This window comes from Leuresthes tenuis, unplaced genomic scaffold (genome assembly GCF_036924035.1).
Source record: "Leuresthes tenuis unplaced genomic scaffold, fLeuTen1.0.hap1 SCAF_10, whole genome shotgun sequence".
In the NCBI taxonomy this organism is placed as follows: domain Eukaryota; kingdom Metazoa; phylum Chordata; class Actinopteri; order Atheriniformes; family Atherinopsidae; genus Leuresthes; species Leuresthes tenuis.
The window spans coordinates 11393864-11416864 of record NW_027325364.1 but is presented as its reverse complement, the minus strand read 5'-3'; the positions used below and the strand labels follow the sequence as shown (position 1 = coordinate 11416864).

General features: G+C 42.6%; 1 protein-coding gene across 3 annotated transcripts in view; it reads left to right on the top strand.

The window, feature by feature from the left end:
• LOC140316225 (poliovirus receptor homolog) overlaps positions 1 to 23001 on the top strand; it is an 86523-nt gene that overhangs the window by 41471 nt on the left and 22051 nt on the right. The window contains exons 7-8 of one of the 3 annotated variants that reach the window (XM_072393968.1): positions 1236 to 1858; positions 9396 to 12621. The exons of 1 other annotated variant lie outside the window; for it this stretch is intronic. In XM_072393968.1, coding sequence (XP_072250069.1) covers positions 1236 to 1822 — 587 coding nt within the window. In that variant the 3' untranslated portion in view covers positions 1823 to 1858; positions 9396 to 12621. Of the gene's footprint in view, positions 1 to 1235; positions 5070 to 9395; positions 12622 to 23001 lie in introns of those variants that run through there. One more of the 3 variants, XM_072393967.1, reaches the window with a different exon arrangement.

Here is a 23001-nt window from a genome sequence, read left to right as displayed (position 1 = left end):
CCGTCTGCCAAGAGCTCAAAGCTGGCATCAACTACTTGCAGTTAAGATTCTTTTTTCAATGTGCTAGTAATTAAAATGTAGTGAAATATGATTTTTATCCAAGATGGTACTGTTTTAGTGTTAAATCTCAGGTGTTTTATTGCAACAGTATGTCAATAAATTCCACACAATGTCCTGTCTGACTCTTAGCTTGCTATTTCCTTACCTACAGAATATATAGTGCAGTTCAAATGCCTGCTTTAAAATGGAGCACTAATATCACTTGAAAATGTTGTCAAGGGAATGGGAAGAGCCATACAGCTAACAATCCATGTGGGACCTCTTCACAACCCTGATTTAGACTCAACCACTTTATCCCAGGAGTTTTTACGCATGCAGATGCCCAAATACTAATACTGTATTGGATGGCAGAGTCCTAGTTTTCCTCAGATCCCCAGTCAGTTAGTCATTTTGTACTCTAAGAAAGCCAATGAAATTAAATCTGTTTATGTGTGTGTATGTGGAGCAAGGCAGATGTGACTTGATGCTGGAGTGAATTTGGATCTGCATGTGGGGCAGATGTGTACTCAAACACTGCCTGCTTTACAGAAGGGAAGAGCGATGCCTGCCTGTCTCCCTGCTCTTCATTCATGGCTTCCAGGAAGAGTTGTCATTTTGCTGTGTCGCTTTGTCATTCACTCAGCCCGCCAACTCCTCCACCACCTTCTCCTCCTCTAATTCCACCCTGCCTTAATCCATTTGTCGTTGCCGTCCTCCTCCTCCTGCATGACCACCACCTGTTCTGCACACGATGTTCCCTGCCTCTTCAGAAAGTATGCTTGTGTGTGGTTTGATTTATTTATTTATTTTTTTCAAATAAATATGCCCCCATTGCCTTGCGTTGTGATTTGGGGTGAGTCTTGAATGGACCCTGGCTGTTGAAGGACAGCACAGGGAGAAACGGGACAGGAGCAGCTCTGAGTGAGAGGAGGAAATCATAGTGTAGCAGGAAGCTCAACACACACACACTTGACTGTATTGACACCTCAGCACTCTTACACACTTGACTGAATACAGTTCAGACCAGCATCACTGACATCTCCCTACCCCTACTTTTTTCTATTTTTTTTTTTCTTTTCCTACTGCTCCTTTTAATGCTGTCTCCTTTTCCCCTCTGGCATTCTTTTTTTTATTCTCTTTCTCAACCTTTCTTCCCCTTTTATTCCCATTTTCTTTGCCTCTTCTCCCTCCTACAGAGCCCTCACCAAACCCATCCAATGCCGGCGTGGTAGCAGGAGCTGTTATAGGCTCCCTGCTGGCCCTCCTTTTGGTTGCCGCCCTCATTGCTGTGCTTGTCACCCGTAGCCGCAGACAGCAGCAGGGTTACAGAGCCAACGGCGGCAGCGACATGAAGACGCGTATATTCGGTGGCGGCAAGAAGGCAAGCAAGAATGGCACTGGTGGAGGAGCCGGCAGCGGCGGTGTCGGAGGTGGTAACAACAATGGCCCCATCTACGTTTGCAACGATAACTCATCCCATCAGGGTCTTGGAGAGAAAAACAACCATCACCAGCCACTCACCATGGGGGGCCGGCCTGAAGTTGTCGCCACTACACCCACCGCCCAAGACATCCTGCTGAGCAACGAATTAGACGATGCAGAGAGGCGGAAGTTTGATGAGATGGAGGAGGAGGAGAGGTATGACCACTTCTCTGGAGGGGCTCCAATCCTTCAGCTACGCCCGCCTCACGACCAGGACGATATGATTGGAGATTACCTGGATGACGACATGGAGTCCCAGCGGGATGGTTCGGTCATCTCACGGACTGCAGTTTACGTATAGAGGAGGAGGAGAGCAACGGAGGAGGAGGAAGAGGAGGTGGAGGAGGAGGAGAAAGCAGGCTTGAGATTTTCTCTTGAGGATTTTGTGGCTCTAGGGTCTTGTTCCTGTCTGATAAGAGAAAAAGAAAAGAATACCCTTTTTATTTTTGCAATTGAATTTAAATGTATCCTACTATTAATCACAGTGCAGCCGCAGAATGGACTTGATTGGAAAAAGAGGGTGTGTGGGATATTTCAAAAGGAGCATTATCAGGTCCCTAGGAACTGAAAAGCAGAGGAGAAAAGAACAATCCGTCTCCCACTGCTTCTGCTCATGCTCTCTCTATCACTGGGACCTTGACTCTTGACAGACAGACGAAAAGAGAAACTACATAGTGTGGGAGTAGGATAGTTGACTCATGATTCAAGCTTCGTTATAGAGGAGGCATCCTGCTTACATATTCACTCTTACCTTTACTAGAAAATAGGGTTGTTGCACAGTTACATATTGCCTGTGATTCTCAGTCCTCCTGTGGAAAACCTTTGTTTTGGTAACGTGTCGCGCTGTGACATCTGGGTGTTTTGATGTGGTTTTAAAGTGCAGACCGTAACCATCAGGTGTATTAGAGAAGTGAATGCTATTTGCTCATGCCTACTAATGAGTTCCCCTCTTTGCTCTCTCTGCCTTCCTCTAAAACTCTGAAAAAGCATCTTTTCGGATTATTAGACAATTAGACTCGAGAACTGAACTGAGCAAAATTTCCCGAGCATTCGGTCCTTTGTGTGTTTCACAAATACAAAAGCAAACTAACTGAGCAAAGCAAGTTTGCAGAGAGTTTGAAACAACTTCTTAACAAGGTAGTCACATGTAAACTTTTGTACTGTGCCTGGAGGTAAGAGACGGTAAACAAGCGATGAGGGAATGAAGTGTAGCTGATCTGACAGGGTCAAGGGATGAAGAGGGGGATGCAGGAGGACGGGAGATGAACATGTCTCTTCTCTTCCCTTCCTCCTCATCGTCATCTCTTCAGAGCGCTGCTGACAGGAGGAGCTTGATTGGTAATGAGCCGTGAAGTCGCTCGCTTAGCCGGGACCAACAGATTGCCACCACTTATCGTTTATGACGTGGCGTTTCCTCTCCCTCCTCGCAACTCTATCTCGCCCTCATCCCTCCGTCTCTCCATCTTCCTTTATCCCTCTCTCCAGAGTTTATGAGGAGTCTATGATTTATCCAGGGCAGTGTTGAGGTCAGGGCTACCAAGAGCAGGGGAGTATTTTACCGCTCCTAATGTGTCAAATGCCCCACTTACTCGACTTCAGCCCTGCCTGCCCCGACATATCAGGACTGACTAATCCACCTGGGGTGGCCACACTCACTCTGTCACACACAGACCCTCTGCCTTATCCCACACCTTAGTAAATGGCCGGATGTAACAGCACATCACCTCCAAAGTGCAGTGGCATTGGGTAAGACTGCTTTTCCAGGAGGAATAATGTAACATTTCTTTCCATTAGCAGATATAAAATGCAGGGAATTGATTGGAAGACATAAAAGGCTGGGTATCGACTAACGGGCTACATGTGATGAAGTGGCCCTTTTATGAGACAGGTTCAGGGCTGATTCTTTCCTGAGTGTTAATTCATTATTTTTTACAAGTCACCAGAGGTTTTCTCAAGCAATTATTCCTCCATGGCTACTGTACACTGCTGTACTTGAAGCTCAGCGTGTACTTAGGCATGCATCAAAGAATCCGGACAATCGTAATGAGAAGCTTTTCTAATCATGCTTTTCCCAGCCTTCTAATCAACTCCCCTCTGACCCCCACAGGGGAATCTAGTCAGTGTGGTCTCGATGACTAGACTGGCCTCTCCAAAGCTTGCTAAGATCTGGGTTGGCGCTTGCTTCAGGTCATGAGGTCAAAGACAGGGTGACTCATTGCCAAGGGCAAAGATGACTGTGCTTGCCTACATCTCTTATCATGGCTGTTTAACCTTGACCTACCGATGTCAGAGCAACACTTGAATACAGACCTTGGATCTGCATAGTCTGAGTCTGTCCTTGTTTGCCATTGTGATGGCTGTGAACCTTCAGACAGGTGGAGAGAGAACAGGAGAGAGACACAGGAGACGGATTACAAATATAGACAGCGTTTAGTGTTGGAGCACCGTGTGGCATATTGTAAGCCAGTGTGTTCAATAGGAATATTGTGTAATGGCCTTAGCTTATACTTCAATGCAAGTCCTGTCAGCCTGGGCTATTGTAAACGTACCGAATACACCGAATTTGTCACAACCACTACATAAAAAAAAACGTATTACTTATTTTTGCACTTGTTTGTCACAGCTGCAAAGAGAAAAATATGAGTGTGAAACTTGGTTTTTGAAGTTAAAAAAAATAAAAAATACGACAAGGGACAAAATCTTTATGTACATTTTGATGTGAGGTATCTGTGTACTATATACGTCTCTTTATTTTTCTTGTGAAAATGTGGATATTTATGAAAATGTAAATATCACATCAATATGAGCCAGTGTTGCCAGGAATAAAGAGGAAGGTGTTCTTGTTTTGTCGAAGCCTACAGTTGATATGTCTGAGGGGGGCTATCAGAATGTAATTTTCACCCTGATCAATACCTCAGTAGTTTGGGTGTTACAACACACTGAAGTAGCTGAGCTTAGCTTACCTGAAGCCCAGGAGAAAATTTGATTTGGGGAGAAAATTAGGCCATTTTTCCAATTTCCTACATTTCCACAAAATAAGCACTTTTATTTTATTTTTTTTTTTTGTGCAGCATAGCTTTCTTCCATCTTTTTGACTGATGCTTTGCACAGGGCAAAAAAAAACAACAAAAAAACCACAGGTTATCAGGTAGACCACACAAGCAACGGTCTGTGTTGTGTCTGAGTCAGCTCTCTGTTTGCGTATAGTTGTGTGTTGGAGTGTATTTTAGTGATGCTCACAGGCTTTGGACATCTCCCTTTGCCGTCGGGACTGTAACCTGAGTAGCCACTCTCTGTCACCATGAGAAAGTGGCAAAGTGGAAATATTGTGCATTTCAAAGACACACACATACTGTACATATACACTCTGAGAATGCAGAGAAACATTCGCCCACACACAAACGCCCCTCAGTCGCTCTCATTATGCTCACTCCCACAGCCAAACTGTGCAGCAGACACCTCATACCTGACAACTTTGCCATCTTCTGACATGAGCCCACACAAATGTGCTCGCAAAGCTGCATACACACACACGCACACACACACACACACACACACACACACACCAAAAGTAAATAAAAAAAATAACACTAACATTATAAAAATTCTTCTTTCTCCTCTGCTTGCTCAGTAGCTGTGTCAGGATATATACTGTGTCCTATTCGTTTGGAAAGAGTTGACACAAGATGTGCCCCGAATCTGTAACCATGTTGGTTAAGGGGACCACATACCTTTCAGTATGCCAGAGAAGCTTGCTTTTTATTGAAACCATTTGTCCTTCGTCTTTGTTCTGCACAAGAAATATAGCTTTCATTAGAATGCCAACCTCTTACCCATCGTGGATCCCTTTCAGTGCTTATAGAAGAGTCGCTCAATCCTGCTCGCCTCCAAAATGTTGTTTTTGACTTTTCGTACTTTTAGCCACCTCCGCTGTTGCCTCCACAGATATGCACACCACAGCATCCAACCCCGTCAAACAAAATGCTTTTAGTAAGCCCTGTGATTTTTGGCTGGGTCTAGCACAAGGTTATCAGTCAAAATATCCAATTTTTTATTTATTTTTTCTTCCCAGAATGCCACACTGTTGCTATTTCTTTGGCTCCAGATGTCTGATGACTAATCAAAGCCTTAACATCTCCCATGTCACTCGCATAACAGAAAAAAAAAAAAAGCGGAAACCTTCCTGTGTACATAGTATAAATATATAAATATGTAGCAGAGAAAAAGAATTACTAATTTATGGTGTCACATTTGTGTATTACTCAGTGACAGCAAGCATGAAGGATTTATTTTCTCCTATTAGAGCCTCTCCTCTCTTCTGTTATTTTGCAGTGCTTTATAATTTATGTTATCTGAGTGCTTTATTCTTGACTGCTGCGCTGTGATTGCTGCCAAAAAATGGCAAATGTGCTTCTTCTATACAAGTGAACGGTATACAGACACAACAAAACGGTCTTACCCCAAATGTGCTTTTTATTGACTATTATGTGTAAAAGTTGTTTTATTTTTTTGTATTTTTTCATTTTTGAATTTATCTTGGTCTTCGGAAAAGAAAAACAGAATTAATAATGTCACAATTTTGTCATGTCTTTCTATGTATTTTTTTCTTATTTGGTTGATATTAAAGACTTCTTGATTTTTTAAATGTTCCAGTGTTGCTTCGTGTGGTTTGTTTTCCTCTTTAACACTTGAGGTCACCATGATGACTGAGGAGCCTGACTGAATACGAGCGCCAGTCATTGATTCTTCATGATTTGATTTGTAGATTAATTGATCCAGTTATGAAGTTGCCTCTTTGTCTCTTGTTGCTCTTAGAGTTGAGACACACCTTTTTTTTTTTGCTGATGTGACTATTTGACTTTTGATAAAACTGTGTACGTGTCAGCATAGGTGTGATAACAGGTTCATGGGAAAACTGAGCACAGGAGGTTGAGAAGCCATTTTGTGGATCACCATTGTCCTATTCTCGAGCTCCACCTCTTTACAGGGTCTCTGTTCTGCACATCTGTTCTGCACATCTGTCCTGGTTAGTTGACGTGAACTTGCTGCCTTGGTAACAGGTATGTAGGAGATGCTGTAATTGTTTAAAGGGCACGTGAGTTTTCTCACCTGAGCATGTGAATTTCACTTTCGTTGTACCTCCACAGTGCAATGACAATAAAGGCTATTCTGATTCTGAATAATGAGAAGTGATCAAGGCAGAACAGCTCTTTTCTTTTTCTTTTTAAAGATGAATATTATTTCCTGTGGGGCCCCAGCATCTCTAATGTACGAACTAAGGGTAGAGAGGAGGAATGTGTTAATGTAGCTTCAGTGGTTTTCCTGGAGGGAGCAGTTTGTGTTTTCAGTTAGGGAATGTGCAGGCCAAGCTGAACCTCGGTGAAAGGGGCGCCTCTCAAAGGCTGCATTGTTTGAACTCTGACTAAACCAAACTGGTTTAGTCAAATTTTAACGGAAGGGCAAGTAGAGGTTTGCGTGTCTGTTTATGTATGAGTGTGCTGGCTTGAGTGTGCTCATGCAAGCGTGTGCACCTGCCTCATTTGGTTTACATGTATTACAAAAAAAAAAAAAACCTGTGTATCCTCAACAAACAGCACAATCGCATTCTGCTCTCAACAACCTTGTGATGGTGACAGTTGGTTTGTGGCGGTTTATGGCAGAGTGTCCTCAGTGTTTTGCCCGGTGCTTCGATGCCATCATGTATCTGTGTGTCATTCTGGCTCCTTGTCACAGTTCATTTTTGTTGCAGGCTTCTTCTGTCAATGCAGCTATTTACTGTGAGTCCAGCCCACCATCTGGCCGCTCTAATTGCTTTGGATTTGAGGCAGGCGAGATAGAGAGCACTTACACACACAGACGCACTCTGACTCTTTTAGTTTTCTAGTTTAATGTAAAAGACTCGAGTGCAGCAGCAAAGCTTTTAAGCTGCAGCTTGTAATAAAAAGCCTGTGCCACACTTTGCCGTTTTTGCCTCCTTTTCCACAGAAAAAGGTACTCGCATCATGTGAAAACTGTGACACCGTAACGCCAGACCTGTTTCATTTGAGCTTGGGGCAAATAACCTGAATCTGAAGCCAAAGTGACAGCAACTACACCACTATCAACGTTAGCTTTCTGTGACTAGACATGGTGTGGTGCCTCCAGGCAATCTGGCTAGCTGGTGGTGGCCCTGTTTATACCAAGTGTGTGCATACATAGGTGTGCATTAGAGAGAGGGTAAGCTTGTGAATGTGGTCTTTAGTCGAACAGCATGTGAAGGACGTCTGTTGTTGTGTTGAGTACTGTGGCTCCAGAGAGGATGTTATTGTGTGGAAGTGTTTATGGACTCATGTTATCAGATTGTTTGATGTGTGACTACAGTGACATGTCACTGCTTCACACATGCATGTTTGTGAATGGCTTTGTATTTAGTTCCAACAACCCAAACTCTCAGTGCTGATTAAACATCTGATCTGTGTGTGTGGATTAGCACACAGACCCACTTCAGTCTCTTTCTACTAAAAACTGCTAACACAATGCTCCTCATTTAACCTCTCATCCTCCCACTCTAGACCTCACTAATAAATCCCAGAGTGAGTGATGGATGGCCAAGCCTGTTGCAGGGATATCTAAGTGATGGATGTGGTGACCCGAGCCCTCACTGTGATTAAAGCTCGCCTGCCTCTGACCTCAATTATTAAAGAAGGTTTCTACATATTTTTTATTAGCGTTAAAGTAACTGTCCTTTTTTCTTGCCTCCAGCAGTGCGCTTGTTTAAGATGCTGTGAGGGTGATATTTGGGTGCTGCAGCCCTCTAGATTTGAGTTATAGTGGTTAGTCCTCATTAGTTTTAGAACAATTATCCAAAGATGGAGGTAATTACCAAGTATTTATGTTAAGGGTCTAATTTGCAGCACTTGCCAAGTCGGTCATTTGACCTCAGTCCAAGCGTGCACTGCTGTGGGTTAGACATATCCATAAAAATATGAGGTCTGATGTCTGTTGGCTGCCCCCCCCTCTACTCAAGTACAGACCATACTTTTGCTTTCTAAGTCATGCTATTGCTGTATTGACACCTCAGCACTCTTACACACTTGACTGAATACAGTTCAGACCAGCATCACTGACATCTCCCTACCCCTACTTTTTTCTATTTTTTTTTTTCTTTTCCTACTGCTCCTTTTAATGCTGTCTCCTTTTCCCCTCTGGCATTCTTTTTTTTATTCTCTTTCTCAACCTTTCTTCCCCTTTTATTCCCATTTTCTTTGCCTCTTCTCCCTCCTACAGAGCCCTCACCAAACCCATCCAATGCCGGCGTGGTAGCAGGAGCTGTTATAGGCTCCCTGCTGGCCCTCCTTTTGGTTGCCGCCCTCATTGCTGTGCTTGTCACCCGTAGCCGCAGACAGCAGCAGGGTTACAGAGCCAACGGCGGCAGCGACATGAAGACGCGTATATTCGGTGGCGGCAAGAAGGCAAGCAAGAATGGCACTGGTGGAGGAGCCGGCAGCGGCGGTGTCGGAGGTGGTAACAACAATGGCCCCATCTACGTTTGCAACGATAACTCATCCCATCAGGGTCTTGGAGAGAAAAACAACCATCACCAGCCACTCACCATGGGGGGCCGGCCTGAAGTTGTCGCCACTACACCCACCGCCCAAGACATCCTGCTGAGCAACGAATTAGACGATGCAGAGAGGCGGAAGTTTGATGAGATGGAGGAGGAGGAGAGGTATGACCACTTCTCTGGAGGGGCTCCAATCCTTCAGCTACGCCCGCCTCACGACCAGGACGATATGATTGGAGATTACCTGGATGACGACATGGAGTCCCAGCGGGATGGTTCGGTCATCTCACGGACTGCAGTTTACGTATAGAGGAGGAGGAGAGCAACGGAGGAGGAGGAAGAGGAGGTGGAGGAGGAGGAGAAAGCAGGCTTGAGATTTTCTCTTGAGGATTTTGTGGCTCTAGGGTCTTGTTCCTGTCTGATAAGAGAAAAAGAAAAGAATACCCTTTTTATTTTTGCAATTGAATTTAAATGTATCCTACTATTAATCACAGTGCAGCCGCAGAATGGACTTGATTGGAAAAAGAGGGTGTGTGGGATATTTCAAAAGGAGCATTATCAGGTCCCTAGGAACTGAAAAGCAGAGGAGAAAAGAACAATCCGTCTCCCACTGCTTCTGCTCATGCTCTCTCTATCACTGGGACCTTGACTCTTGACAGACAGACGAAAAGAGAAACTACATAGTGTGGGAGTAGGATAGTTGACTCATGATTCAAGCTTCGTTATAGAGGAGGCATCCTGCTTACATATTCACTCTTACCTTTACTAGAAAATAGGGTTGTTGCACAGTTACATATTGCCTGTGATTCTCAGTCCTCCTGTGGAAAACCTTTGTTTTGGTAACGTGTCGCGCTGTGACATCTGGGTGTTTTGATGTGGTTTTAAAGTGCAGACCGTAACCATCAGGTGTATTAGAGAAGTGAATGCTATTTGCTCATGCCTACTAATGAGTTCCCCTCTTTGCTCTCTCTGCCTTCCTCTAAAACTCTGAAAAAGCATCTTTTCGGATTATTAGACAATTAGACTCGAGAACTGAACTGAGCAAAATTTCCCGAGCATTCGGTCCTTTGTGTGTTTCACAAATACAAAAGCAAACTAACTGAGCAAAGCAAGTTTGCAGAGAGTTTGAAACAACTTCTTAACAAGGTAGTCACATGTAAACTTTTGTACTGTGCCTGGAGGTAAGAGACGGTAAACAAGCGATGAGGGAATGAAGTGTAGCTGATCTGACAGGGTCAAGGGATGAAGAGGGGGATGCAGGAGGACGGGAGATGAACATGTCTCTTCTCTTCCCTTCCTCCTCATCGTCATCTCTTCAGAGCGCTGCTGACAGGAGGAGCTTGATTGGTAATGAGCCGTGAAGTCGCTCGCTTAGCCGGGACCAACAGATTGCCACCACTTATCGTTTATGACGTGGCGTTTCCTCTCCCTCCTCGCAACTCTATCTCGCCCTCATCCCTCCGTCTCTCCATCTTCCTTTATCCCTCTCTCCAGAGTTTATGAGGAGTCTATGATTTATCCAGGGCAGTGTTGAGGTCAGGGCTACCAAGAGCAGGGGAGTATTTTACCGCTCCTAATGTGTCAAATGCCCCACTTACTCGACTTCAGCCCTGCCTGCCCCGACATATCAGGACTGACTAATCCACCTGGGGTGGCCACACTCACTCTGTCACACACAGACCCTCTGCCTTATCCCACACCTTAGTAAATGGCCGGATGTAACAGCACATCACCTCCAAAGTGCAGTGGCATTGGGTAAGACTGCTTTTCCAGGAGGAATAATGTAACATTTCTTTCCATTAGCAGATATAAAATGCAGGGAATTGATTGGAAGACATAAAAGGCTGGGTATCGACTAACGGGCTACATGTGATGAAGTGGCCCTTTTATGAGACAGGTTCAGGGCTGATTCTTTCCTGAGTGTTAATTCATTATTTTTTACAAGTCACCAGAGGTTTTCTCAAGCAATTATTCCTCCATGGCTACTGTACACTGCTGTACTTGAAGCTCAGCGTGTACTTAGGCATGCATCAAAGAATCCGGACAATCGTAATGAGAAGCTTTTCTAATCATGCTTTTCCCAGCCTTCTAATCAACTCCCCTCTGACCCCCACAGGGGAATCTAGTCAGTGTGGTCTCGATGACTAGACTGGCCTCTCCAAAGCTTGCTAAGATCTGGGTTGGCGCTTGCTTCAGGTCATGAGGTCAAAGACAGGGTGACTCATTGCCAAGGGCAAAGATGACTGTGCTTGCCTACATCTCTTATCATGGCTGTTTAACCTTGACCTACCGATGTCAGAGCAACACTTGAATACAGACCTTGGATCTGCATAGTCTGAGTCTGTCCTTGTTTGCCATTGTGATGGCTGTGAACCTTCAGACAGGTGGAGAGAGAACAGGAGAGAGACACAGGAGACGGATTACAAATATAGACAGCGTTTAGTGTTGGAGCACCGTGTGGCATATTGTAAGCCAGTGTGTTCAATAGGAATATTGTGTAATGGCCTTAGCTTATACTTCAATGCAAGTCCTGTCAGCCTGGGCTATTGTAAACGTACCGAATACACCGAATTTGTCACAACCACTACATAAAAAAAAACGTATTACTTATTTTTGCACTTGTTTGTCACAGCTGCAAAGAGAAAAATATGAGTGTGAAACTTGGTTTTTGAAGTTAAAAAAAATAAAAAATACGACAAGGGACAAAATCTTTATGTACATTTTGATGTGAGGTATCTGTGTACTATATACGTCTCTTTATTTTTCTTGTGAAAATGTGGATATTTATGAAAATGTAAATATCACATCAATATGAGCCAGTGTTGCCAGGAATAAAGAGGAAGGTGTTCTTGTTTTGTCGAAGCCTACAGTTGATATGTCTGAGGGGGGCTATCAGAATGTAATTTTCACCCTGATCAATACCTCAGTAGTTTGGGTGTTACAACACACTGAAGTAGCTGAGCTTAGCTTACCTGAAGCCCAGGAGAAAATTTGATTTGGGGAGAAAATTAGGCCATTTTTCCAATTTCCTACATTTCCACAAAATAAGCACTTTTATTTTATTTTTTTTTTTTGTGCAGCATAGCTTTCTTCCATCTTTTTGACTGATGCTTTGCACAGGGCAAAAAAAAACAACAAAAAAACCACAGGTTATCAGGTAGACCACACAAGCAACGGTCTGTGTTGTGTCTGAGTCAGCTCTCTGTTTGCGTATAGTTGTGTGTTGGAGTGTATTTTAGTGATGCTCACAGGCTTTGGACATCTCCCTTTGCCGTCGGGACTGTAACCTGAGTAGCCACTCTCTGTCACCATGAGAAAGTGGCAAAGTGGAAATATTGTGCATTTCAAAGACACACACATACTGTACATATACACTCTGAGAATGCAGAGAAACATTCGCCCACACACAAACGCCCCTCAGTCGCTCTCATTATGCTCACTCCCACAGCCAAACTGTGCAGCAGACACCTCATACCTGACAACTTTGCCATCTTCTGACATGAGCCCACACAAATGTGCTCGCAAAGCTGCATACACACACACGCACACACACACACACACACACACACACACACCAAAAGTAAATAAAAAAAATAACACTAACATTATAAAAATTCTTCTTTCTCCTCTGCTTGCTCAGTAGCTGTGTCAGGATATATACTGTGTCCTATTCGTTTGGAAAGAGTTGACACAAGATGTGCCCCGAATCTGTAACCATGTTGGTTAAGGGGACCACATACCTTTCAGTATGCCAGAGAAGCTTGCTTTTTATTGAAACCATTTGTCCTTCGTCTTTGTTCTGCACAAGAAATATAGCTTTCATTAGAATGCCAACCTCTTACCCATCGTGGATCCCTTTCAGTGCTTATAGAAGAGTCGCTCAATCCTGCTCGCCTCCAAAATGTTGTTTTTGACTTTTCGTACTTTTAGCCACCTCCGCTGTTGCCTCCACAGATATGCACACCACAGCATCCAACCCCGTCAAACAAAATGCTTTTAGTAAGCCCTGTGATTTTTGGCTGGGTCTAGCACAAGGTTATCAGTCAAAATATCCAATTTTTTATTTATTTTTTCTTCCCAGAATGCCACACTGTTGCTATTTCTTTGGCTCCAGATGTCTGATGACTAATCAAAGCCTTAACATCTCCCATGTCACTCGCATAACAGAAAAAAAAAAAAAGCGGAAACCTTCCTGTGTACATAGTATAAATATATAAATATGTAGCAGAGAAAAAGAATTACTAATTTATGGTGTCACATTTGTGTATTACTCAGTGACAGCAAGCATGAAGGATTTATTTTCTCCTATTAGAGCCTCTCCTCTCTTCTGTTATTTTGCAGTGCTTTATAATTTATGTTATCTGAGTGCTTTATTCTTGACTGCTGCGCTGTGATTGCTGCCAAAAAATGGCAAATGTGCTTCTTCTATACAAGTGAACGGTATACAGACACAACAAAACGGTCTTACCCCAAATGTGCTTTTTATTGACTATTATGTGTAAAAGTTGTTTTATTTTTTTGTATTTTTTCATTTTTGAATTTATCTTGGTCTTCGGAAAAGAAAAACAGAATTAATAATGTCACAATTTTGTCATGTCTTTCTATGTATTTTTTTCTTATTTGGTTGATATTAAAGACTTCTTGATTTTTTAAATGTTCCAGTGTTGCTTCGTGTGGTTTGTTTTCCTCTTTAACACTTGAGGTCACCATGATGACTGAGGAGCCTGACTGAATACGAGCGCCAGTCATTGATTCTTCATGATTTGATTTGTAGATTAATTGATCCAGTTATGAAGTTGCCTCTTTGTCTCTTGTTGCTCTTAGAGTTGAGACACACCTTTTTTTTTTTGCTGATGTGACTATTTGACTTTTGATAAAACTGTGTACGTGTCAGCATAGGTGTGATAACAGGTTCATGGGAAAACTGAGCACAGGAGGTTGAGAAGCCATTTTGTGGATCACCATTGTCCTATTCTCGAGCTCCACCTCTTTACAGGGTCTCTGTTCTGCACATCTGTTCTGCACATCTGTCCTGGTTAGTTGACGTGAACTTGCTGCCTTGGTAACAGGTATGTAGGAGATGCTGTAATTGTTTAAAGGGCACGTGAGTTTTCTCACCTGAGCATGTGAATTTCACTTTCGTTGTACCTCCACAGTGCAATGACAATAAAGGCTATTCTGATTCTGAATAATGAGAAGTGATCAAGGCAGAACAGCTCTTTTCTTTTTCTTTTTAAAGATGAATATTATTTCCTGTGGGGCCCCAGCATCTCTAATGTACGAACTAAGGGTAGAGAGGAGGAATGTGTTAATGTAGCTTCAGTGGTTTTCCTGGAGGGAGCAGTTTGTGTTTTCAGTTAGGGAATGTGCAGGCCAAGCTGAACCTCGGTGAAAGGGGCGCCTCTCAAAGGCTGCATTGTTTGAACTCTGACTAAACCAAACTGGTTTAGTCAAATTTTAACGGAAGGGCAAGTAGAGGTTTGCGTGTCTGTTTATGTATGAGTGTGCTGGCTTGAGTGTGCTCATGCAAGCGTGTGCACCTGCCTCATTTGGTTTACATGTATTACAAAAAAAAAAAAAACCTGTGTATCCTCAACAAACAGCACAATCGCATTCTGCTCTCAACAACCTTGTGATGGTGACAGTTGGTTTGTGGCGGTTTATGGCAGAGTGTCCTCAGTGTTTTGCCCGGTGCTTCGATGCCATCATGTATCTGTGTGTCATTCTGGCTCCTTGTCACAGTTCATTTTTGTTGCAGGCTTCTTCTGTCAATGCAGCTATTTACTGTGAGTCCAGCCCACCATCTGGCCGCTCTAATTGCTTTGGATTTGAGGCAGGCGAGATAGAGAGCACTTACACACACAGACGCACTCTGACTCTTTTAGTTTTCTAGTTTAATGTAAAAGACTCGAGTGCAGCAGCAAAGCTTTTAAGCTGCAGCTTGTAATAAAAAGCCTGTGCCACACTTTGCCGTTTTTGCCTCCTTTTCCACAGAAAAAGGTACTCGCATCATGTGAAAACTGTGACACCGTAACGCCAGACCTGTTTCATTTGAGCTTGGGGCAAATAACCTGAATCTGAAGCCAAAGTGACAGCAACTACACCACTATCAACGTTAGCTTTCTGTGACTAGACATGGTGTGGTGCCTCCAGGCAATCTGGCTAGCTGGTGGTGGCCCTGTTTATACCAAGTGTGTGCATACATAGGTGTGCATTAGAGAGAGGGTAAGCTTGTGAATGTGGTCTTTAGTCGAACAGCATGTGAAGGACGTCTGTTGTTGTGTTGAGTACTGTGGCTCCAGAGAGGATGTTATTGTGTGGAAGTGTTTATGGACTCATGTTATCAGATTGTTTGATGTGTGACTACAGTGACATGTCACTGCTTCACACATGCATGTTTGTGAATGGCTTTGTATTTAGTTCCAACAACCCAAACTCTCAGTGCTGATTAAACATCTGATCTGTGTGTGTGGATTAGCACACAGACCCACTTCAGTCTCTTTCTACTAAAAACTGCTAACACAATGCTCCTCATTTAACCTCTCATCCTCCCACTCTAGACCTCACTAATAAATCCCAGAGTGAGTGATGGATGGCCAAGCCTGTTGCAGGGATATCTAAGTGATGGATGTGGTGACCCGAGCCCTCACTGTGATTAAAGCTCGCCTGCCTCTGACCTCAATTATTAAAGAAGGTTTCTACATATTTTTTATTAGCGTTAAAGTAACTGTCCTTTTTTCTTGCCTCCAGCAGTGCGCTTGTTTAAGATGCTGTGAGGGTGATATTTGGGTGCTGCAGCCCTCTAGATTTGAGTTATAGTGGTTAGTCCTCATTAGTTTTAGAACAATTATCCAAAGATGGAGGTAATTACCAAGTATTTATGTTAAGGGTCTAATTTGCAGCACTTGCCAAGTCGGTCATTTGACCTCAGTCCAAGCGTGCACTGCTGTGGGTTAGACATATCCATAAAAATATGAGGTCTGATGTCTGTTGGCTGCCCCCCCCTCTACTCAAGTACAGACCATACTTTTGCTTTCTAAGTCATGCTTACATCATGCCCATATTTAGAGTTGCATTGATTAGTTGGAGAAAAAAAAAGATTATTTACATTGTATATAGCTTTGAAGTGCCACTCTTGTAAAAAAGAATTAAAAAACATTTTTTGAATAAAAATAATGATAATCGTCTGTTGTAGTTGTCAACATCATAAAACCGCTGGGTGTCGCACTATAGCAGCCACATCTCTGTACAAGACAAACATTGTTAAACTCAAAATTAAGCTTAAGAAGCTCAAGCATGTCAGCTTTATTAGAGTTTGAAATGTAGGTTTAAGCTTTTTAAGACCTGTAGATTCTGGATTATTGATTATAAATGCATGGAAATTTACTATCTCCTCAGACGTTCTTATAATGATGTTCATCAGTGATTTGAGAAAATAGAATTGTCAAGTACAAATGTGTTAATTGGTAATATGATGATATCCTTAGTTTTTTCTCTTTGTTTCCTGCTTTAGTTTAGCATGTTTTGGCTAAATTTCTAGCAGTTAAACCTAAGTGTGACATTAATTTAATGCCAGTTAACAGTAGTTGAGATATAAACAGAAGATACATTTTTGTGGACTGCTTGGAACATCTTTTAAATAATTAATGGCATAGTACTGAATTGGACCTTACTGAATTGACTGATTTGGATTAGAATTGCATTTAATTTTAATTATTTGGATTCAATTGAACTGGACCTTATTTGATTTGGCTTGAGTTATTCAGTGTATTGATTGAATTGAGTTAAATTAATCTTCAGGCAGCATTAAAAGTTGACATTTTTCATGTAATGTTTTTCAGCCCAGTCAAAATGTGTAATTGTGTTGGCCCAAGTATTTAGGGGACAGTTCATTGTGTGTCTGGTCAAGATGACTGTTTGCCTACTTTAACACCTTCTGATAATTACTCTATTAGGAGCGCTGACTCCAGCTGGCCTGATCTTTCATTTGTCCAATTTGAAATCATGGTAACCAACACTAGGTTTGATCAGATCAAAATACTAAAGTCCTTATCATTTTTCCAGCTTTTTCCCATTGTCAAGCCTTGATTGTGTTGGAGGCACTCACTTAAGATCTGGTCTGAATGAATGCAGAAAAAGACAAGTGTCGGGTTTCCTCTCCACTTTATTCATCTCCTTTGGAGAGTGTGCTTTAATTTCCACAACAATTTTGCTTCAAAGTGGAAATACCTCACGTGAATCACCAGCTAGACAGAAGATCAATAAGTCTATGGCTGTAGCACAAAATGTATCTTCCCCTACAAGCACAGGGCAGAAGGGGTGGACGTGTCATCGTGACAAGGCCTGAATCACCAAGGCTGATGCTCAGGTGAGACGCTGTTTTTGTGTGGGTTTTGCAGGTTCTGGTTTGGTAAAACTGTCTCAGATTAGTTGGCATTTCTGCCTGTGCCGTTGCCGAGGAGCAATTTCTTTATAGGTCAGATGAGCATTAATACGTTTATGAATACTTTTAACTAATCTGTTCAAGTGGCTGTACGGTTTTTGTATTAGGCCTGTGAGAATGGGTTTGATAAGTTTGTGAAATTGATCAAATTCCTGTTCACTGGACCGTGTCAGGCTGGCCACAGGGCAAAATATGTTGCAACATTTCTGAAAACTGTAAAATTGTGAGATGCCTAGATACTTTTGGACAGAGCTCAAAAATGGAAAATGCCGTTTTCCTAACATATGTTAATGTTGTGAAGGGGCTCTGAACCCAAATCATGATCCTTTTACTATATGTTACCACATAGTTTTGGTGCCTAAAACACAGAAGTGACTGTGTTTTCGGAGCAAAACAACATGGGCATATAAGCAATTTGTTGTCAAACTAATGTTTTTCACTGTAGCCGTTAGGCATTTTTGTGAGTCTGGGCTGCTGCATGACTGTTGCAGTCTGAATTACATTCTTCTAATACTTGTTGACTGCACTGTATTTCACACACCCACGTATTGTTTTCACTGTTGATTGTGGCTGCTTTCACACTCTCTTGTTTGATTTGATTTGATTTAAATTAGTATTTTTAAAAACAATCTCTCAAGTGGAGTTCTTAATTTCACACTGTCTGAGTCAGTTTGTGACAAATTCGGGGGTTGTTTTATAATTTGAGTCAGTGTAGGGGAGGGTAATTTGTTTGCCTGACCACAGTGGATTGTAAATGATAAATTAGCTTTAGGTCCTGTGGTGCAGGTTATCATGCCTACAGTGTCTTTATTTTGTGGAAACTATTGGGATTGTGTGGTCTACTCCAATCTTCTGTTTTCTCACCATTAAGTCATGTTTGTTTTTGTCAGGCAGCAACTACTCATCCAATGTTTAGTCCAGAAACGAGCATTAACTTAATATCGTCTACGTTAATGAAATGCAGGTGAAAGCATTGGGATAACATTGTTTTTGTTCGGGAAAAAATCTTAATCTGAATCTATTTTTCAATAAGTAGGGAATCTTTAAAAGTACCTGACCGGAAAATGTATTTTCTCCAACAGAGCGTTGTGATCATTATAAGGAAGGTGAACGCAAAGGGCAGAGGAAGTTAACAGTTGCAAATAATCACAGGAAATTGGAAATCGTATCAATCCTTTTCCTCAAGCGGTAAATGAACTTGGGGCTTCTGGTCAGTGAGTTTTGTTTGCGTGTGCTGCAAACACGCACACACATACACAAATGAAAACCCAAGCAGACAGACAGGGGGAAGTGAATGCTCCTGTTTCCCCTGGAGGCCTCTGGGCGTTTACTCTTCCTGTCCCATGCTGACAGGACTGGAGGTAACGGGATGGTTACACTGCATTGTTAGGCGGATGGATCTCCCTCGGGGTAACCACGTGCACGGCCAAGAGCTGAGAGGGCAGAGAAGGGCAGGGAGAAAGGAACAGTAAGTGAGAGGCTGTATGTAGGTGAAGCAAAAAAAAAAAAGACTCGATGCTGAGGAAAGAGATCTGACTCCTTTCGCAAACACTACAGAGCTAGCCGGTATATAAATTTGAGAGTGACTAATGCAAGATTGAGTAAACGGGGGAAAAGAGAAGAAAGGAGGGAGTGGAGGAGTCGGCAAGGATGGAGGGGGCAAAAGGGCAAAAAGCAGAACAGTGAGGGAGGAGAAGTCTGATTAAAGATAGAGTAGAGATGGCTGACTGAAAGGAGGAGGATGATTAGGGCTGAGCTGTTACAGCTGTGTTGATTTTAGCTTCTCTGAGATCCGATTGAGTGTATGTGTGCGCGTGCACGACTGTCTGCCTATGTGAGTAAGACTGGAGAGAAGAAGCTTTGACTGAAAGAGCCACTGACCTCCACGCACCTGCACAAACACCCACCACCAGATGAAGGATGCAGCGCGTGTGCTCGGGTTGTTGTCAGTTAAGTAAGCCCCAAAAGGTCTTCATGCTGTGACTTACCTGGAACAAATCCTGTTCCAGAGAAGAAGAATTAAAAAAAAACTCAAAAACAAAGAACATCATGTGAATGCAGTGTGACCACCAGGGAGTATAGCTTTAAGCAAGGGGTGTAAGGGTCTGTGTGTGTGTGTGTGTGTGTGCGTGTCTGCGTGGGTACGAATAAAAGAGATTATATCAGGGAAAGAATGGTTTGTTGCTGCTCCTAAGAATAGCTTCTGTGACGGAAATGATTTTGATGCTGTATGCAAGGCTGTGTGTGTGTGCATGTGTGTGGTTGCGTGTCATTTTTTGTGTATTTGCCCTGGAGTGTTTTGCAGATCAAATGCTCTTGCTGTTTAATTCACCATCTCAACAGGCAGCTCTTACTAAGTACACACACACGCTGGCACGTGCATGTCTGCACACACCCAGATATAAACCTACAGAAAATGAGTTGAATGTGAAGATAAAATGCAAAATATGTCTGCAAATATTTGGTCTGGGGACGTGAGATATTCTTATGGGAACTGCCAAGTTTGTAGTAAATGACGGGCGATTGTGTTCATGTTCATTTGTGCACGGAACTGCTGTGCACGTTTTTGTCTCACTGATGGCATGGAATTTGAATGCAAATGAGTTTTTCCTGTTTGGGGGTTTATCACAAATGTTATCTCAGTGTTGATTACAATGACTTTTCAGGCAGCCGTGGATGTTTATCCACTTTAGATGTTTCAACATAGAATCAGAATTTAATGAGACTTTTTTTTTTTTTTACCAATATTAGTATTTAGGACAAAGTCTCCCAAACAAATCTAGCAGTTTCTTTGTGTTCATGTAACTTTTCCGTTGCTTTTCTTGTCTGTCGCCTATCTATTTCAAAGTATTTTGAGTTGAACCTGAAGAAATACACTGCATAGTTTGAAGAAAATTTCAGTTTATAAAAATCCGAACCGTTCTGTGTGGATCAACAGTAACTGAGTCATCAGCCAGCTCCACTGTGTGGGTTTGCTGTGTGCAGCATACAGTTGTAGTATAGTGAAGTGATGAAGAGGACTGGACTGTGAGCCTTCACCAGCAGTCGACAGTGATGTTATCTGAGCCAGACACTTCTCCTGTAGCGTTCAAGTCTCTTCCGCTTTCTTCGTTTGACATTAGCAGCAAAACTGAGAACAGGAATGTCTGAGCTTTACAAAAATGTGTCTTTGTAGACTCCCTCCATATTCATCTTATTGTGATGTTGCTTTTCCTGTAATCATGTCTTCAGCCCTGTCCTCTGCTGCTTCTGAGTCTTCATCGTCTGCCGTTGTGGATCTCTTAAAGAAAACCGCATCTCGTTTTTTCGTTTTACACTAACATGTCATAGTACTACAACTTGTATAATTCAAAGAGGAAAATGTATAATTGATTTTAACACTTTTAGTTTTGCTCTGGGAAGCAGAAATGAAACATCAAAGTGCTGTCAGACATCTTTTTGAGTCATGTCTGTGTGTCTTTACACTCGTTTGTGTCTATGCTGGAATGTGCGTGCATGTAGAGCTGCTGTGCTGATTCATGACATCACAGTTAAAGTATGTTTTTGTTCCCTTATTCACCCCTCCTTCTCTCTTGGGTCTGCCGTGATTTCAACTACATTGCCTGTTGTTCGACGCCACAGCTGTGGCATCATGGGTAACTCCTTTGAGCCACTGCTGAAATATACTCTAGAGTTTAATGTGAGGGAGACAAAGCTACTTGGAGAATCGCTCAGCATTGCCATGCGAAGCACAGCCGTGCTGCACCATCTTCAGTCCTTTTCACTGTCAGCTTTGGGCAGTGATTGAAGAAATGCTCTTGAATGGACAAAAGGTCTTATCATACAGAAGGAAATTAAATGGTATTCAAACGTGGCTCTTGGCTTCATATGGGCTATACGTGAAATGTTTATAAACACAATATTACTGTCCTCACATGCATGAATGTGATCTTTGCCACCTTGAACGTGCAAAGTAGTTCATCGAAGTCTCAGACCTCTAATAGGACCCACCTGCAACACGAAGCAAATGGAAACATCTACAGCAAACTATGCTCTGCTCACAGTGTGTAATAGCTGGGACTTGTTGGGAGATAACAACTTGGTTTAAATGGCAAAAATAGACTATACAGAACACTCTTGGGGAGCAGGAGCACAAGGCTCGCATTTTGATTAATTTACGTTCCAGTACATTTCAGTTTTCCTAAGTCATTACCCTCCCAAATGACTGTTATTCTCAGTGGATTCAGACAAACAAAACTCTCATAAATAAGCGCACTCTCCGGTCCAATCTCCACGCTTCCGGTCTGTTTATCGCCTTGTGTTAGCGCTGTGGTGTACATGCTCTCGCCGGGAGTCTGCGTGTCATCATATCGCCTCCAGCTCCCAGTTATTTATCTGTGTATTACACACACTGTCCAGGTTCTGCTTGCAGGTCGTTTATCCTCTGTAGGTCCCCACCATCCTGATATATGGAGCTGTTGCTTTTCTATATCGCAGCCCTCCTGCCTGTAGAGCTGGCACACATGCATACTCTACTGTCAAGAACCTGGTCTGTCGTGGTGTGTGTTAAGGGGCAAAGGTGTGTGTTGGCTTGAGTTTTTTCCCCTGGTCATTTATCCTATTTTAAGGTCCTTTATTCTGCTGTCCTCCTCATAATGCTGCTTTTCTCCTGTGCCTCTGGCTTTTCTGTCCTCCAATTGCTATTCATTAGTGTGAATAGGCAGGGGAGGTAGAAAAAGGCTCAGGAACTGTGTGTGTGTGTGTTTACATTGGCTTGGGTGCAGTCTTTGCAGCAGTAATGATATGTAAGGCTCCAACTATATAATTTCTATTGCCAGCTAATCTGCAGAATAGTTCTTAGTGATCTTGGAAATCTTAATTTCCAAGAACCCAAGGCGATGTGTTCAGACTGCTCGCTTTGCATGCTCCTAGTCCAAAACTAACACAGCAAAACATTTGGAAATGATTATAAGTTTATCTGTAGATCATTTAATCAACTAGCTTTTCATCTCTGTTAATGTGAGGATGTTTTTCTTCGTGAAGAAAGGCTGTTTTTTTTTTTTTATGGGTGTTTTCTGTGCAGAGTCAGAAAGACTTTGATCACAAGCAGTGGGAATTTGTTTTTGACATGTTGACTGTAAAGATTTAGTGCAAAATAATTGTAAATGCTGCTACAGGATGAATCCAGTGTTTAGTGGTATGTGTTGGCGTACATGAAGATAATGGATATGCAAATGCTTTAGCATTTTTTGAGCTTAAATTCAGTGTATGTTGGTGGTAGCTCTGTTTCTGCGTGTGAGAGGGTATTACTTGTCTTGGTGCAATGAGCCAGGCCTTGTATTAGGCAGGTTGAGCTGCAGGGGAAATTTTGTAACACTTGACCTGTTTCACTGAGTCATTTGTGTGGATGAAGAAAGGGAGGGAACAAGGAGGAAGAAGAGAGGAGAGAGATGAAGGGAGGGCAGCGGAGGAGGATGGCAGCACAAGTGGTTCGGGGTGATTGGAGAGATGAGTG